Source organism: Fringilla coelebs, assembly GCF_963513975.1.
Source record: "Fringilla coelebs genome assembly, chromosome: 3".
Classification (NCBI taxonomy): domain Eukaryota; kingdom Metazoa; phylum Chordata; class Aves; order Passeriformes; family Fringillidae; genus Fringilla; species Fringilla coelebs.
The window spans coordinates 70,777,043-70,794,314 of NC_140030.1; the positions used below are offsets into that span (position 1 = coordinate 70,777,043).

Genomic DNA, 17,272 nt, shown 5'->3' on the forward strand with positions numbered 1-17,272 from the left:
ACAAAGGGCTTCTGGTCGAGCCACCTTCATAAGAAAATGAAGATAAAGTTCCCAAGCATAAGCCCCTTCATAAGAAAATGAAGATAAAGTTCCCAAGCAAGTGCCTACTTATGTATATTCTTATTCCAGTCCTCGGCAGTCCCTGCTGCCATTGACCCGCTGTGCAGTTGTAGCTAAAGAGAAGAAAATATATGGACCTGCCTGATGGTGATTTGTCACAGAAGCACAATTTTAATTTTGTCTGCCACAGTGCACTCTGTCTTTTTAATAGTTGAAAGGGGTGGAACAAAGGGGTATTTTTGAGTATTTTTTTTGCTATGGTAATACTGAGAAGGGCTTCCACAGAAGGTGCCCAGGGCACTGTGTTCTTTAGCTTAATTTCTTCTGCCGCACTCTTGTTTTTTCTTTGTGATTATTCATATGTTAATTATGCTAGAACTTAAGTATCTTTAATTTCTTTTGTGTGTCCTGAACTTCTACTGAAACAGGTGAAAAAAATTTCAGGATTGAGAAATGCATAGTAAATGCTGTGCTGCTTCCCTACAGGTGAAAAAATAACGCAATTTTGGAATTACTGGGAAAGTTACAATGCCTGTGTTTGCACTGGAAAATAGATTGGAATTCTTGGTAAAAACCCCACACCCTTGTAGTGTAGAGCTTTTCCAGCAAGTTTTTCTTCAGACTGCATTACAGGATTTCAGTTTTAAATTCTTCAGTTTTAAATTCTTCATGAGCTTCTTGGTGCTTTAATGCTTAGCAATTCAGAACAACTTTCTCTATAAAACCAAAATTACTGTCAAGGAATTGTCACATTATCAAAACTGTCATTTCAATGCAGGGAAGCAATGCAGCTTTGTCTATTAAGAGCTGTTACACCTTCTGAAAAACCATTTGCATGGGCAGCTCTAACTGATGTCTAAAAAGGAATTCTTAGAAAACCTCACCTGTTCGTTCTGCATCTCCCCGCCCTCTCCCAGATGCTTGAAATTTCTTAGGAAAAAAATTTACTTTGTAAGTGAAATTTACTCTTGCACTTACCCTAAGGAAGGGAAAGAAGTATTTTGGGTCCATTTTTCTTGGTTTGTTTTATTTTTCTTTTTGGAGAAGCTTTAGATAGCAGTTTCAAATATCATAAATATGCCCTCCTTAAAAACAACAAGAAATGGTACAAGGACACTTTTGCACTTTAACTTAAATATGAACTTTGACATGAATGTAATCCTCCTTAAAGAACAGAACTAGTGATGTGGCAATTTATGTAAGAAATTTTGCTTAATATTTTTTAATTTTTTTTTTTCCTAAATGGGTAAGGATTGATGATTGATTGAAAGAGTAGGTGTGTGCTCATGAAGTAAGCCCTGGCTCATTTGTTCCACTACCAGGAGATTTGTTTAAAGCATCTGGCATTTTATCTGTTTATCAGTTCTGGTTTATAAGTATATACTGGGCCAATTGTTGCCCATTCACCTGCTCTTATATCAGGGAATTACAAACAGATTGAAGACAGCATTAACCTGAGCAGAGATAGGATGCAAAAACCGTGAGACCTATTAAAATAGATATCACTGCAATTTTATTCTAATAGATCTGGCACTTCTGAAAACTAGATTTTGAATCTTTTATTTCTTATTTTCAGATAATTTTCAAGCTCATAGATCTGTCCACTACAAAGACTGGAGTCTTCAATGTAGTCCTTAGTCATTGTTGTCAGTCTTGGATATTTCCCACTGTTGATGAGAGAAGTGCCTTGACAAATGCTTTCTTAAATGCTGGAAATTATAGTGAACTTATCACTGAGGCTTGTGTCTTTGGAACTGTATTTAGGAAAGATCAAAGGTATATTTAAAATATTTGTGATTTCTATTTTAAAATTTTATGTGGGTTTTTTTCTCTTTTAAACTTTGAGATGACTGTTGGAAAACTGAAAACAGATTTTGTATGTTACTCTGCTCATTTTGTTGCTTTGTCTTCTTTTATCTCTGAAGACCCATTCAGGATGTGCATGCCTTCATAGAAAATCTTGGAGAAAAATGTGCAGCAAATGTTGTTACAGAAAGGTAATGCTTTTGAGGATACATCTTACAGTATTTGGTGTGAATTGTGTCTTTGTCCTGCTTGATGCTCTGAGAGGAAAGGTGCTGATTTTGATGTCAGCTGCTTATCATACAGGTCATAGGATATCATGGGTTGGAAGGGACTCACAAGGAATATATTCATAACCCTTTAAAAGACTGGTAAAAGTGTTGTACATCACATTATATTCATAATTAAAATACAAACTGTAGAAAAATGGATGTTCAGAAAAATATATTTCACTTGTTAATCTGACTGTGGCTGAAATAACTACTTCCTCATAGTCTCACCTCAAAGTAATACTTTTTAGGATGCTGAGCTAATATATACCTGGTCATTGTAAAAAAGACAGTTAAGAAACTCAGGTTTTAATGCAGCCAGATTTTGAGCCACCTTTTTACCATTGGTTGCAATTCTTTTTCTTGTGTGTACTGCCCAAAGGCTCTGCTCCAGCCCTTTGAAATGGAGATGTTTGCTACTGGATTGTTGAATTTTTTTATAGTTTCACTCCCATTTTTATTCAGTGGAGAAAGTCAGAGAAAAAGTTCTGGTACCTTGTTTTCAGAAATGTCAGTAGTTTATAAAACCTGAACTTCTAAAAAAAATCTACTGCAAAAGTTCACTATTCCTGTATTTTCTCCCAAGAGCTTTTTGGTAATCTTATATTTTATTGTGATGCTCTGCAGCTGTCACAGCCTATAATGTCATTAATTTTACTCTTGCCATGAATTATTCTGGATGTCTGTACTTAACTAATAGGAATGAAGTGTTGTTTGGGATTATATTGACCAAACTGGAAGCATAAATTAGTTGTTAAAAGATTACAGTTTACAGGCACAAAATTTAAAAAACTTTCTGCTGCAGCTTTTTCTATAGAAAAGTTTTGTAAACACCTGGATGTTACTAAAGAACTCTAGATAGACTCAGGGTCAGGTTTTGAACTCACTGATTTTTTTCATCACCAATGACAAAAATTTTAAAATTCTGGTTCTGGGTATTTGCATGTTGTCTTGCTGTAGACAACTTGATGGCTGTATGTTCCAGATGATGTCTGGTGCCTTTTTATAATTTAGGAGTTATTTTTATGACTAAATGAGTAGAGCTTGATTTTTATTTTTATTAATATTTTACAGTACAAATCGAGATGATCACTTTGTTCGCATTTGTGCTGTTAAATTTCTGTGCTTGTTGGATGGATCAAATATCTTGCATAAGACGTTTATGGAAGACATTTTCATCAAACTACTTGATAAGGTAAAATTAATTTATCTTGGTATATAAATGCACTGTTAGTTCAATTAGTAAAATGCAAAATGTTTACAGTTGACAGGATGCATTTATGCTTGTTTGAGTAGCCTCTCTAGATTTGCTGAGAAATACACTTTTCTTTGTTATGAGACAGAAGTTAATTCAACCAGAATAGTAAAAATTGCATTTTGCATTTATTTCTCTCTTTTTAGTGGATATTTTGGCTTCCTGGAACATTATCCAAATTTTAACCATTGTTCCATTAAGAATCTTCCTTTAGGCCACATTCTGAAGCACTGCATTTCACTGTAACAATTGCAGACTCTCTCTTAAATTGAGAGAGCTACTGTCTCCACAGAATACCTTTATAGATAGAAATGATGGAGAAGGTTGGGGTCCAATTTCCATTTATATCATAGCTGCTTATGTACTGGCAGGAGACTAAAGTCAGTGGTAAATTACTGCAGCTGCTGTTAGAACATCACCTTTACATTCCGGTACTGTTGAATCCTGCTTTTGTCTGAAGAAGTAGGAATTGGTGGGCCCCTCGTTCTTCTCAATGTGCTGCAGAGAAATGATTCATATTTGTGTTGTGACATTGACCAAGTGGGGGAAAGTGAGCTTTAGTAAATATTTGCTTATTTTATTGTTTAATTATAAGCTTTAGAATTTAATTCTTAATAAATTAAGTAAATATATTTTCCTGAGCTTATGTTCAGTGCTGATCCTAGCTGTGTAGTAGATGCTGCTTTCTTAGTACAGATAAGTGTATTTACATGTATTCAAATTTAAAGGAAGAATAGGCAATAAACCTTTTCATTTTCTTTCAGGATGAACTGGTATCCAGGTCTAGAACACGCTATTATGCAAACTCTTTGCAGCATAGAATTAAAAACCGGGTATGGCAGACACTCCTAGTTCTTCTCCCAAAGCTTAACCAGGTATTGCTCTTTACAATTAATTTTTAAATAAATAAATAAGTCCCTACTTTCAAGGCCTAATTTGGTGTCATGCAAGGTGTGTATGTTAAATTACAGCAGGGTATAAAAGGCATGTAACCTGTGGCTGATGTGGAAGTTCTGTATTGTAGAAATTTTGTGTAGTTTAATTCTTTGTTTGAAGTCATGGATTTATCGTGCATTTCTAGAGGACATTGCAAACTGATTCTTTGATTTGTGAATTTTAGGAGGCCAGGTTGTTCCTGTTAAAGCTAACTAAAAGTTTGTGCTGACTATCTGATTGAAAGCTTTTCATTTGGTAAAAACATTGCTAGTTTATGAACAGTCAAGAAATTGATAAGTGTTATTTTCATCAAAGGCTGCTTCATAAAAAAATATTTGAGAAGTATAATAAAGAAATTAGATGGTTTTAAAATGTTTTCATTTGCATCTTGAAAAATATATCTAATATGATGATAAAGGTGGGAATGTTCTTTTATTTAATTTGTTTCTTCTTCATGGAAATAACTAATAATATACTAAAGAATTGCCTGATTTTGTTTCCTCAGAAATTTTTGTGTGGAACTCTTGACAGAGTTTTTCAGGCTGGATTCAGTAATAATCAGGCATCTGTGAAGTACCTCATAGAATGGATTGTTATCTTGACTCTACATAAATATCCCCAATTCCTTGATAAATTCTGGGATTGCTTTTGCTATGTAAGTAAGACCTTTGGCATTCATTTGAAGAGTAATTTGAACAAAGATTGTACAGTTTGTTACCCCATTCCCATGAGCAGTTTAGCTTGTGAGTCTGAGCAATAATCTGAGACACATAAAAATGGCTAAAGAAAAGTCAATTCTTCCTGTTGAGAGATTTCCTTTAAAGATGTTTTATTCTGGGCAGAGTGGAGCTGGCATAGGCAGTCAAGAGTAGTCCAATATAAGAGCCACCAGGACCACATGGATGCCCTAGATCCTGGGTCTGAAGGTCTAAGTTACTTGTGATTTCCACAGCTCACCTTTGTCTTCTTTGTCCCATCCTCTTTGTCAGTGAGAACATGACTTGGATAATACATATTCAATTTGCAGCTTCTAACGCAGACTTTGCTCACGGTGGAGTTCTGTAATGAGATTTTAGCACTGAAGCAGGGTTTGAGGGATGATACCCAAAAGTTGTGAAAGGGTTGACTGAGGGGAGCTGACTGTTTCAGAGTTCCTTCCAGAAGCTCGGGCTGTTGGAATTGCTGCCCTTTTAGCCGATGATAATTTGTTGGATCAAAGTGATTTCATGCTGATAATAACAAATGTACTATCACAGTGGGCCCATTCAAACCGTCAGAGCAAGCAGAAAACACGTAGATTTATGAGAAAGGAATACAGATTGCATTTTCAGAGGCTCTCCTGCTGTTGAGGAATACATTTAGTGCAGGTGGCTCCGTGTGCAACTGCAGTGCGAGCTGCAGATTGAGCTCTGGGTAGCAGGAGCCCCGGGCAAGAGGCTGTGGAATGGTGCTGACCTTTTGCATTCCTGGGGGAATACAGTGAACTTGGGTTCAATTTTAGCTCACTTACACCACTATAGACTTCATTCTGATTGATGTGTTAGTAGAAAGCAAATAACGTCTTAGGAAGAATGAAATCCTAATAATAGCGACCTCGTGTTTTCAGAAATTTGGCTGTGGAAACACGTAGATTTTTAATGGTAGTATTATTGCATGTGCAGGACATGGTGTGAAAATGCATAAAGTATAAAAACATTTTATATATGCATATCTCTTGTTACATTCTTTTTTACTTACTACATACTTTTACTACTACTTTTTTACTGTAGGATGAAGAAAAGCTTAAAAAAAGCATCTGCACATTTTTATCAGTGTTGGCCCACTTTGACATCGTTCTTCAAAATACCTCAGAGAAGGTACATTTCCCTAAGAGTGTTCATTCTTTATTCACTTCCAGTACTTATACAGAGTTCTGAATTGAAAATAGACTGCCAAAATCTTTAAGTATCTCTTTAATACCTACTTCCTACTAAGGTATCCTTTGTTATGCAAAACACCAACTCTTCCTGTCGCCTCTGTAAAATATTGGACTTTGGAAAATTAGCTAATTTAGCAGGTGTTCTGGATACATAGAGCCTGATTACCTGTGAAATTTTCTAGAATAGCTACCCCAGTTTTACGTAAACATGTAGACGCACCTGGGTTTCCTTGTAGGCAGAATAATGATTTTTAAAGCAAATTAATACCTTTTCAAAGAACAAGTGAGGCTGTAGGTTTTGTCCTGATGAGATGGAAAGAAGGAAATTAATATAATTTTTAATCTTTGTGATTTCCAAAAGGGTATCTTTTGAGGAACTTTTTCTTGGGCGGTTTATAACTTCTGAATTGCACATTAAAACTTAACATGAAAGAAGCTTCTTTGTCTTTGTCTCTTTAGAAGCCAGCTTTGAAGAAGGCCCTCATAGTTGTTCTGCAGTGGTGTTTCAGCCATAATTTCAGTGTTCGACTTTATGCATTAATCGCCCTTAAAAAAATCTGGGCTATGTGCAGAATGCTGCATGTGGAAGAATTTGAAGCTCTGACACCAGTTATTGAATCCAGCCTTCAACAAGTGGAAAACATGCACGGAACAGGGTCAGTAACATTCTTTACAGCTTAACATTGTTCTTCTGAGCCATTTGCAGCAAGTTACATTTTCTAAAATGGCACTTGATAATTTTTATGGGGGTTTATGGGGGTTTTTATCACTATTAAAAAAGAAATTGGTAGGGAGACACGATACAGAAAAAACGCAGCAAAGGGAAGAGTCATGACTTAGTTTGGTTTTTTTTTAAGAGCTAAAAACTGACATTGAACCATAGGCTAGTATTCAGTTTCTATGGGATACTTCTTGCCAAAATCACTCCTTTTGATAATAGAATTTGGAGATGTGTCTTTCTTCTGGGCATTTCTTGAAACATAAGTAAAGCTTATTTTCTGAATGCTGTAATTTTTTTAAAATGGGCCCTTACTTAATTGTTGAAGTATTTTCTTTCCTATCCAAGATACAATAAATAAATAAATTAGGTTGCCTTATGCCAATCTTACAATTGAATTTTTAAATTTAATTTACGTTGCTTTTTAAATGTATCTTATATTACTTTCTGCACTTGCAGGAATGCCAGAAGGAACTGGCAGCGAATCCAAGATCACTTCTTCTTTGCAACATTTCATCCAGTTGAGGATTATAGTCTAGAGGCAAGACCATACTATTTTTCTAGTTTTGCAATTGTATTTTCATCTTTTTTTGTATCTTCTAGTGTGGGATGAAAATATCAACAATTATTCATTTAAACCGCCCCAAAATTACTTCACCCAGATTGTGATGGGCTTTAGACTGAGATTGCATCTTAGTTTTTTTACTCAATACTGTATTAAAAACCCAAGTCAGTTAAGAAGAGGTATGTGTGATGAATGTGCCTATCTGTGGGAATTAATGAGGTTTTATATTTGTGGCTGGAAAGGTTCATTCTAGTACACTGAAGAGCATCTACTTAGTTGAGGTAGTTTATTAGGATTTTTAAGGCATCTGCTCCCAGAAGTTACTTGAGGTCGCTTAGCTGGATTGTTTGATGTGAATGGGATAGAGAGACATCACTTCCAGAGCACTTTTTTCAGTCACCTTTTTTGATATAGCTGAAATAACTAACAGCTGAATAAACATTTTCATAATTGAAAATGGAAGGAAGGCAAAAATAAGGGTGCAGATAAATAGAAGAGACAGAACAACTATGGTCAAACACAGGATATTCATGGATATGAATGGGGTATATGTTTTTGCAGAAACAGTGCCATCTTTGACAGAAGAAATTTTTTCTTCTTTTAACTGTTGTTCTGTGAAATATTTTTGTGAACACAAATATGCTAAACAGGGGAAAGTAAAAGTCTGAACAGGAGGAAAAAAAACCCAACAAAGCAAGACTAATATTTGTGAAGCATTTAAATTCAGGGTGCATCTTCACCTTTGTCTTGAAGGGCACATTGGGATTAAAAAAAAGTCTGGGTTTTAAACTCTTTGGCTTACTCAGTCGTTCCCTTGGGATGTGTGTTTTTTCCTCCTTGATAAATCATGGTTAGCTAGATGTATTGGTTGTGCTGATTTTACCACTAGAGCTTAACGCTTTCAACTGTTTTTATTTTGATGTTAAATAAATCCGCATCCTTTACTAGGATGTTCTAAGAGTATTTGACAACTCTTCAGTGTTACACATACAAGATTTCCTCTAGACCCTTGTGCTGAGAAGCATAGTGTTAATTCTTTGGAATTCTAGAATTTCAGTACAGTAATCAGTGCAGATCCTCAGGAAAAATTTAATTAGAGAAGAAGTCCAGATTTATGGAAGCTTTGGATAGCACTATAAGTAAAGTTATGAATATTGAGAGATTTACTGGTAAGCTGTATTAAGTACCAAGAAAAAACAAGTATTAAAAGCATAGGAGGCTAGCTAGTAGACATGTTCCATTAATTATCTATTTTTGCTTGCTTTAGTGACTCCCTGCTGATAACAGTGTGTTCCATTGCAGACAATATTTTACATCCTTCCCCGCCTTTCGGAACTGGCTGAGGATGAATGGATCTCCCTCTCTAGATTTGACAGATTCACTGACATTCCTTTGCCAGCAGCATTTCAGTGGTGCCATTCCCGAACGGAGCTTCATGATTTGAAACCAAGTGACTGGTCTCAGCAAGACATGGGTAAAATAGAGCCAATCTGTAGTATTTGTCATTATTTGCATGAGGTAGCTGTGTACACCTGTTTTCAGTCTGACCTCTGGTTTTCAGCTGAAGTAAACTTGCATCTATGTGAGCAGAACATGTCCCATAAAATAACAGTAGATCATGAATGGTATCCCCAGTATTACCATTTGTTTTATCTTCTTTATTGAAGCACTAGTTTCACTCCCACTTGCGTATCCATATGAACCTACAGTTTGTTGTTACAGGTTCACATTTGGCTGAAGCAGACAGCCAGACAGAGTGGACTGATGTTCAGAAGAAGATTATACCCTGGAAGAACAGTACTCCTAGTTTAGACTTGGAAATGGCATTTCAGGATCGTGCTGCTAAACTTGGCAAGTCAAGCAGCAGATTGATTGTGGTGGCTTCACTTATTGATAAACCTACCAATTTAGGAGGTAAGGTTGATTGCACATAGTCAAACTTTTATTTTAGACCTTGGAGCACACTTAGAGAATAGAAGTTAATTTCATTTTATGTTGATAATTAGAAAATTATTTAAGTACTGTTCAGAGGAAAAGATCATTATCCTGAAAGAAACTCGTAACCAACGAAAATCCTACCTCCTTCAGAGAAAGGAGTCTTCTACAGTTGCATTTTAAGGAAACTAAAAGAAGTACTTACACATATCATGCATTAACTAAGTAGAATTTTGCTGTAAATCATGCTCAGTTTCTTGCTAATTCTGTGTTTGCTACAGTTGAGTTTTTCAACTGTGGATGCAATTAAAGGAAATTGCTTTTGCATTTTTTTTCTGTAACAATTAAACCAAATCTTGTAAACCTCCGAGATTCTCAGGTCTGTTGGACAGCAGGGTCCCATTTCCCCATTAAGACTGCCTTCAGGATGTATCAGCTGTGACATAATACATCCTGCAAATATTTTGTTGCCATTTGTATTTGATGTTAGCAGTTTCAGTAACTGCAGTGAGTAATGGAAAGCCCACAGACTAGTGCTGTCTGCATTGTAATGCCATTATGTGTCATCCTCTTTCATGTAACAGGTACTGGGTTTAAAGCTTAAGCTTGTGTGTGGATGTGTCAAACCATCCTTGCTAAGGCTTGGACATGTAACTCCTTACTTTGTGTAATTAATATTGTAGAAGCATGTTGTCCAGACACAGTGCTATTCTAATTTTTATTTTTCTGCTAAATTATAAAACACTTTTTTCCTGTAATTTATAGGGAACAAGGTGTGGCTTGGCAGACCTGACCTAATTAAAAATGGATAACTAAAGTAGCCATTTCTCCTTTGCATTCTGTGTCATTTTCACTTGGTGTTCTGGCTTGGTGTTTATTTTCTAAACAAAAATCACTTTATTTCTTGTTTTTGTAGGTTTGTGTCGTACAAGTGAAATATTTGGGGCATCTGCACTAGTTGTTGGCAGTCTTCATTATATACAGGATAAGCAGTTTCAGCATCTGAGTGTTTCTGCAGAGCAGTGGCTCCCCCTTGTCGAGGTGAATGGAAACATTTTAATGGCTAAAAAATGTGCTCAGAATCTTTAGTTTGTCAGATGCATAGTTCAGAGCCTTACATTTTTTATCTTGAAAAGAATGTCTTTTTGCTTAATGGAAGCTCCTGCTGTTATCTCTGACACTTAATCTTGTATGTTTTCTGTCAACCTTATAAAAAAGAATTTAGAAATTACTGGCAATTTCTTACTGCTGTAATAAACTGATTATGTGAGCTGTAATTGTTACATCTTTCTTCCTGCTATTGGTGGGGGTATTTCGTGCCATTAACTTTTTGTGCTTTTGCTGAAGAGATTTTAAAATGCTAAGCTATATATAGGGACAGAGTCTTTGGGGATGAAAGTCATTCATCTTAAAAAGTGTCCAAGTAAATGGTTTGGTTTTTTTAACTATAATTTCTGAAGTTTACAAAAGGTGATATTTATATATTTTTATATTTCTCTCTACTTGTAATGCACAGGTGAAACCATCTCAGCTTGTTGATTATTTACAGCAGAAAAAAACAGAAGGCTACACTATTATTGGTGTGGAGCAAACAGCTAAAAGTTTTGATCTTACAGAATATTGCTTCCCAGAGAAATCACTATTATTGCTGGGGTAAGAGCACACACTGTTTTGCAAACCTACCTCTTGCAGTCCATCCCTTTCTCTAGTCAGAGTTTGGTCACATGGAAACCAAGTGACACCAGTAAAGGTGATGCTGGAATGGAAAATCATCATGGAAAGAGCAGTCCTTGGCGTTGTGTGCTAAAGACCATGAAGCATTGCCATCTACTGAATGACCCTTCTCATATTTAATAACCTATGCATACACTGTAACAGCTTTTAATAAGGGAGTGAAGGTAGCAACAGCATGGGTTGTATTTTTCTGGGAGTGCTAAAGACACCATCTGTCGAGTTTAGCTGCTTAGGGCCCTGTCTGTGTGGGCTGTGGTGAGCTCAGTGAAGAGGGGGCTGCGTTTGCCCTCCTGAGCTTGGCAAGGAGGGCTGGAGCAGACTGAGTGTGCATGGCTGGGAGGTGATTTAAAAGTTCAGCATGAGAGGCACAAGATGAAGTAGCAAGTTTTTGCAGCACAAGCAGAACATGGGACAACTTCAGAGAAAAGCAGTTATCAGTTTCTGTAAGCAGACAAGCCTCAGATGTGATAAAAAGGCAGGAAGGCTACTTAAAGAAATCTGCGGTAAAGCACATAGGAGTGAGAAAGCTCCTGGCATCGCAGGGCTGCTGAGGGAGACCAGGAAGAAGGGCCTGGCTATCCTCTTAGGACAAAGATTTTTTCACAACTTTTTTACATGTAGCTTGTCTTCAGAATGAGCGCTCGTACTTTGTTCTCTTCTAATTAAAAACAATAGTTTTAATTACCAGTAAACTTCAGTATTCTCTGGTGTGCTCAGTTTTGACATTCCTTTGTGCCAAGACCTGCATGTAAAGTGGGCAGTTGAGCTTTCCTGCTGTGCCAGCAGCTTCATACCATGGTGATTTCACCATGAGAGTCTCTATACTGGGTGCTCAGCTATTGCTGGACCAGTGAACTGAAAACTGAGTCTTCCACCAGGTTTTTTACATCAAAACTTAAGTCAGTGTTTTCCATATTTTCTTTGTAATGTATTACTGTTTTTAAACAATTCATTTCTTGTCATCAGTTACCCCGTAGGCAGATGTTCCATTTGTCAAGAGGTATTTGGATGCTGTTTTGACATTTGTATTTTTTGCTTTCTGGAACACACATGCCCTCTCTCAGATACAAGTTACTGTTTCTCCTTCACTAGGAATGAACATGAAGGAATCCCAGCCAACCTGATTCACCACCTGGATGTCTGTGTGGAAATTCCTCAGCAGGGCATTATCCGGTCACTCAATGTGCATGTGAGTGGAGCTCTGCTGATCTGGGAGTACACAAGACAACAAGTGATCAAGCAAAAACAGCAGCAATGACTGCCCAGAGTCGTGCCTTACTGTACAGCTGGATGGCTTCCTACGGTGCTACCACGTGAAGCTCTGCATAGATGAGATGCAAACTCAGGGTAAACGAGGATTCTTAATTTTGCATGTTCTGTTCTCTCTAGTGTTCAGAATGACTTTTAAATGCCTTAATACTTTACCTCCTTAAATTGTTGCATTGGAAATAAATGCTATTTATATTGCAAGTGGTGTGTGTGTTTTTTCTGCTGAATGTCAGTACAGTACTGTGAACAAGCTCAAATTCAAAACACAGGATTTCTACTGCAGGAACTTCAGTTGTGGTGACTGTGCTTGAAATTGAAGTTGTGCCTTTAACCATAGTATTAAATGATTCTAGCATGTAGATACGCTAGGTTATATGATTTTTGGAAGGTAACTCCACTTACATAATTACATTCAATGCTGCTCCTTGTTTAAATGCCTTCTACAGTCACATTTATTAATCCTGCTGTAAACAGTCTGTACCTTTAAATAAATCTGCATTACTAAGGTAATCCAATTCTACAAAATGCCATCATCTGAGAATTGTCATAAATAACTGGACATACTTTAGTAGAATACTGACTGAAAACCTATCACCAGTGTAAAAATTCCTATTGCTTATTAAAAATAAGCATACCCCAAAAAGAAAATTACATCTCATATGCACAGGATGCTTTAGGTCTTCTAATGACCAGTGTTGTATAAATAAATATCTGACTTAAACTGTATTTTAAAATACTTTGAAATACTTGGTAAATGACAAATACAAATTTTATTACACAACCCGCTGCTTTCGACAAGAAAGGCAAGTTGGAATGGACATTTTTAATTTAGGAAAAGGGTGGTTCACTTACTGGAAAACAATTTAATTTTCTCTTTAGAATATGTACATAGCAGTATTAAATAATCATTTGTTCCTGTGAAACAATTTTACTAATTATACATTCAGACCCTTAAATTTGTGAACAGCCCTGCACCATATTCTTTGACTTAAACTCATCAAAAAGCTGTCCATGACCCCTTTTTTTAGCAGACATGTGAGATTTGGCAACAAGAAGAGCAGTCTGCATTTCAGGGAGACTGCTACATTACCAGTTCTTGCACTCAAGCAGCTTCTGTTGCTTTCTCTGGCTTCTTCCTTCTGTAGTTACTCTGACTTGATTTGAGAGCAGAGTTCCTAAGACTTTCCAGCAGCTTCTGGAGGACTATACCCTTCTGTTTCAAGCTTCTTTTTATATTTTAAAAAGTCTCTTCTTTTGTCAAAGTGTTTAACCTGTTTAAAAAGAAAAACAATGTTCATTATAAGAAACTAGCAAGAGGAAGGGGTTTTGTGTAAACAGTCCTTGATCACTGAACTGAAAAAGGATTTTAATGCAATAGTTAGGAGTTTCTTTTGTTGAAGACTAAAGAGTGGCGTGTTTAGTTTTTGGGGGTTCTTTACCATTTTGAAATAGAACTTCAGTTTTTTTAAGTTCACCAACCTGTTACTTCATGAAGATCTTATATGCTTTTCTCTTTTCACTGCTCTGAACAAAAACTGTAATGCAAAGGTAAGTCCTGCAGCTTCTATGGTGTCACAGCCTATGTAAGCCCTGAGTTCAGTGTCTAGAGCCGCTGATGTGCAGAGCCCTGCAGATGAGACCACCAGCCCTAGAGATAACATACAGCAGAACTGCACTGTTCAAAGTGTCAGTGCAGCAGCTGTGAAGGTACTCGGGGCTTTTTAACTGCCTTCAGTCTACTACCTGCAACAGGAACTGTTCAGACCCTCACAGTGCCTATTAAAAAAAAATTACATCATGAGCTCAGGAGACTAAAAAACACAACGTGAATGGATTGCATTTGGGGCAGGTGCATTACTGTGAAATTACACTGCAGGAAAAAATGGTGTTTTTATGCACAAAGTATCAGATGCCAGTCTTAAAATGCCATGCACTGCACGGCCTGCGAGGCAGTTCCCTTCTGTACTGGCCTTTAAACAGGAATTTCTTGGTACTTTTACAAGCTTCTAAAATTTTTTTGTTTTTTAATTACAACAATAACCCTGTGTGTTCATCTGGAAGTTTGAGACAGTATTTTCCTTTCTCTTCCTACTGTACCCTTAACACTGCTTGTCTTAGTTCCCGGGCCAGTCCAGTTCCAGGGCTGCAGGGCTCGGGAGCCGTGCTTTCCCGGCCAGCCCGAAGCGTGCGAACCAAGCTCGGCCTGGCAGCACGGCAAGGCCAGCCCGCCCGGGCTGGGCACTGCGGGCAGCTGGAGCTGCCATGCCCCTGAGCAGCCGCCGCATCCCGCACGGAGCTCACCCACTGCTGCGGGCAGCGCGACTCGAAGGCCCGGCGCAGCTTCTCGCACTTGGCGGCGTCATCCCCGTGGCTGTCCAGGCACTGCCAGAACTCGTCCCGGGCCCCCCAGCACGCCTTCCTCTCCGCCATCGTCGGCGCCGCCATCCCTGAACGCACCGAGGCCGCTGTCCGAGCGCCGCCGCTGGGACAGCCCGGGACAGCGCCTCACGGCCCCGCACGGCCCCGCACTCACCGCCCGCCAAGGTCGCGCTCCGGAAGCGATCCCGGCCCTTTCCCGGGGCGGGCCGGCCCTGCCGGGTCCCGCCCCGCCGCCGGTCCCGCCCCGCGGAGCCGGCACAGACCTGCTGCTCGCAGGGTTCCCCCTCTCCCGTCCCCGTCAGGGCTGCTGTAGCCTCCCGGTGGCAGAAGATGTGTGGAAGTATGAGTTGCCTGATGTGCTTTTCTGTGCTTAATTTCTTTGCGGTGTCGCCCTCTGTTGTCTAACAGGATAAACAGCGGTTCTTCTCGTGAGTCCGTGCGGTGCCCCAGTGGATTGTCTGCTCGGAGAAACGGAGTGTCTCTGCTCTCCTCTTTGACGCATGAGAACGACAGCTGGATAAAATCACGGTGTAAAACGTTTGGGGCCGGGACCGGTTTCCGTGTGGTATTCACAAAGCCAACTCACAGGAGCTGGAACGCAAGTTCCAGTAATGCTGAGCAGTGGCAAGTGCTCCGAGCTACTTCAGGCTTTGTTAATTTAATGAATTAGGGGGGAAAAAATCTGAGAGCACTTACAGCACTGGAAATTTGCCGTGCTTTAAATAGCATGACAGTAAGGTAGCGACTGGGTGGAAGGCTGATAAAGATAGCATATCCATGTAATGCATTTTTGACAGTTTTCCTTGCATCAGGGTTCCTCCTGGGAGCTGGTCCATTGATTTCATTCAGCGTGCACAAACCACTCTAGAAAGGTTTCTTGGAACGGGCTCTGTCACGGAATCAAGCTGAAAGTGAAAGAAAAGTGTACCCCAGCTACGGTGGTAAAAGAGCAAGAGAAGCCTGGGGCGGCCAGGTGGTGACCGAGGTCTGCAGCGCTGGTAGAGAGCATCCAGAGGCACACTCTGTTTCATTATTTCATTTGGGACTCGGTGGCATTTCCTGCTTGCCGAAGAACTGGGGGTCTCCTTTAATGCATCAGTTCCACCTGGAAATGTGGACCAGTTTTGCAGTTTTGAAAGCTATGGCACACGTTCCCATAGTAACATAGTGCAGTTTTGGGAAAGGTGACATTTGGGCAGCTGGGAAGAGCCTAACTCTGCCAGCTGCTGAGCCCTTGGCAGCTCCCAGATGCCCAGGCAGCTTTACAGGCTGTTTTTCCTGGCAGCTCCCAGAATGTCCGGCAGCTTTCCTGGGAGTTTGCTGTAGCCGATGCTCCGTCTGGTGTGTGAGGCAGCCCAGCAGCCTGTTCAAAGGGTGGCTGTAGCTGTCAACCCACCCTGAGCTGGCTTTTTTCCTCAGCACCTGGTAATGATTCTGGCTGGTGGTGGTGGGCATCCTTTCCTGGTTCTCCTTGCAGGTTGCTCGCTCATCGTGGTACATAAAAGCTGTTGCAGGGGAGGAACAAAGATTTGCACTTCTTCAGCAGAGCCCTCTCGTAAACCAGCCAGATCTGGAGGGCATTTTGTTTATTGAAAAGCCCAAACCATTCCTTTGGTAATGTGAAAAACGCCAATCACTTGTTTTTAAAATTTTAAAAGTTTATAATAAAAAAAGGTTATAAAAATAGCGATATAATTAGAGTAATAATAATTTGGACAATTTGGATTAGGACAATATGAGACAATAGAAACAAGAGTTGCGGACATCTGGCTACCTTTTTCTGGGCAAAATAAGCCTGAAAAAGGACACACGTTAACAGAGGATTAACCCTTAAAAACAACAGCCTGTTGCATATTCATACACCTCATATATGATGCATAAATTCCATTCAAACTAAAGATTCTGTCTTGTCAGTGTCAGCTTCTTCCTCTTAATCCTGATGGCATCTTGAGGACTGAGCAAGGCAGGAAGAAGTTCATTTCTTCTGATAAGAGAGCAATAAATTCTTTTTCTCTGAAAGATTTAGGTGTCCTGTGACTGCTATCTCAGTGTGAGTCCTCTCTTTAAAAAAAGTATCTTACATAGCATAGTTTTTATTTTAACATTATGTTATAACCTAAAACTATATTTAACACACTACTTAAGAAAATTAATACAGCATAACTTAACAAAACACATATAATATTCATTTTAATATTTGAGAAAAGCCAATCATAAAATATGCATTTTTCACTGGAGGGGCCGCTCCTTTGGAGCAACATGAATGTGACTGCTGCTGTACACTGTGTGGTGTATAACACTTGTCCTTGCTCTCTGCCCTGCCTATCTGTTTAAATGTCTTCTGTTTGCTGCACTATGATCGGTAAGAGACAGAAATGCAGTCATATAGTTGTTTCTAATAATAGAACAAGGAGTTTAAGGTGAGTTGAAG

The 17,272-nt window shown here is 38.8% G+C and overlaps 2 protein-coding genes across 4 annotated transcripts in view; one reads left to right on the forward strand and one right to left on the reverse strand.

Annotated features, from left to right (window-relative positions):
• Positions 1–12,786, forward strand: part of TARBP1 (tRNA guanosine 2 -O-methyltransferase TARBP1) — a gene marked incomplete at its 5' end in the record, with an annotated part of 31,355 nt that extends 18,569 nt beyond the window's left edge. For 2 of the 3 annotated variants that reach the window (XM_084202239.1, XM_084202240.1), the window contains 13 exons: positions 1,637–1,836; positions 1,986–2,057; positions 3,207–3,327; positions 4,152–4,262; positions 4,829–4,978; positions 6,093–6,179; positions 6,701–6,897; positions 7,419–7,500; positions 8,827–8,998; positions 9,247–9,438; positions 10,376–10,500; positions 10,976–11,112; positions 12,286–12,786. In XM_084202239.1, coding sequence (XP_084058365.1) covers positions 1,637–1,836; positions 1,986–2,057; positions 3,207–3,327; positions 4,152–4,262; positions 4,829–4,978; positions 6,093–6,179; positions 6,701–6,897; positions 7,419–7,500; positions 8,827–8,998; positions 9,247–9,438; positions 10,376–10,500; positions 10,976–11,112; positions 12,286–12,451 — 1,812 coding nt within the window. In that variant the 3' untranslated portion in view covers positions 12,452–12,786. Of the gene's footprint in view, positions 1–1,636; positions 1,837–1,985; positions 2,058–3,206; positions 3,328–4,151; positions 4,263–4,828; positions 4,979–6,092; positions 6,180–6,700; positions 6,898–7,418; positions 7,501–8,826; positions 8,999–9,246; positions 9,439–10,375; positions 10,501–10,975; positions 11,113–12,285 lie in introns of those variants that run through there. The other variant, XM_084202241.1, reaches the window with a different exon arrangement.
• Positions 12,787–13,044: 258 nt separating this feature from the next.
• On the reverse strand, positions 13,045–15,015 carry COA6 (cytochrome c oxidase assembly factor 6). Its single transcript, XM_084202034.1, has 2 exons — positions 14,764–15,015; positions 13,045–13,733 (listed from the first exon to the last, which is right to left on the reverse strand). The coding sequence occupies exons 1-2, from the start codon at positions 14,905–14,907 to the stop codon at positions 13,638–13,640; spliced, it is 240 nt and encodes a 79-aa protein (XP_084058160.1). The 5' UTR covers positions 14,908–15,015; the 3' UTR covers positions 13,045–13,637.
• Between the last annotated feature and the right edge of the window lie 2,257 nt (positions 15,016–17,272).

Coding starts and splice junctions, on each gene's coding strand:
- COA6 (XM_084202034.1), bottom strand. CDS start 14,907: ATGGCGGCGCCGACGATGGCGGAGAGGAAGGCGTGCTGGGGGGCCCGG. Junction 13,734..14,763: donor CGCGCTGCCCGCAGCAGTGG/GTGAGCTCCGTG, acceptor CTTTTTAAACAG/GTTAAACACTTTGACAAAAG.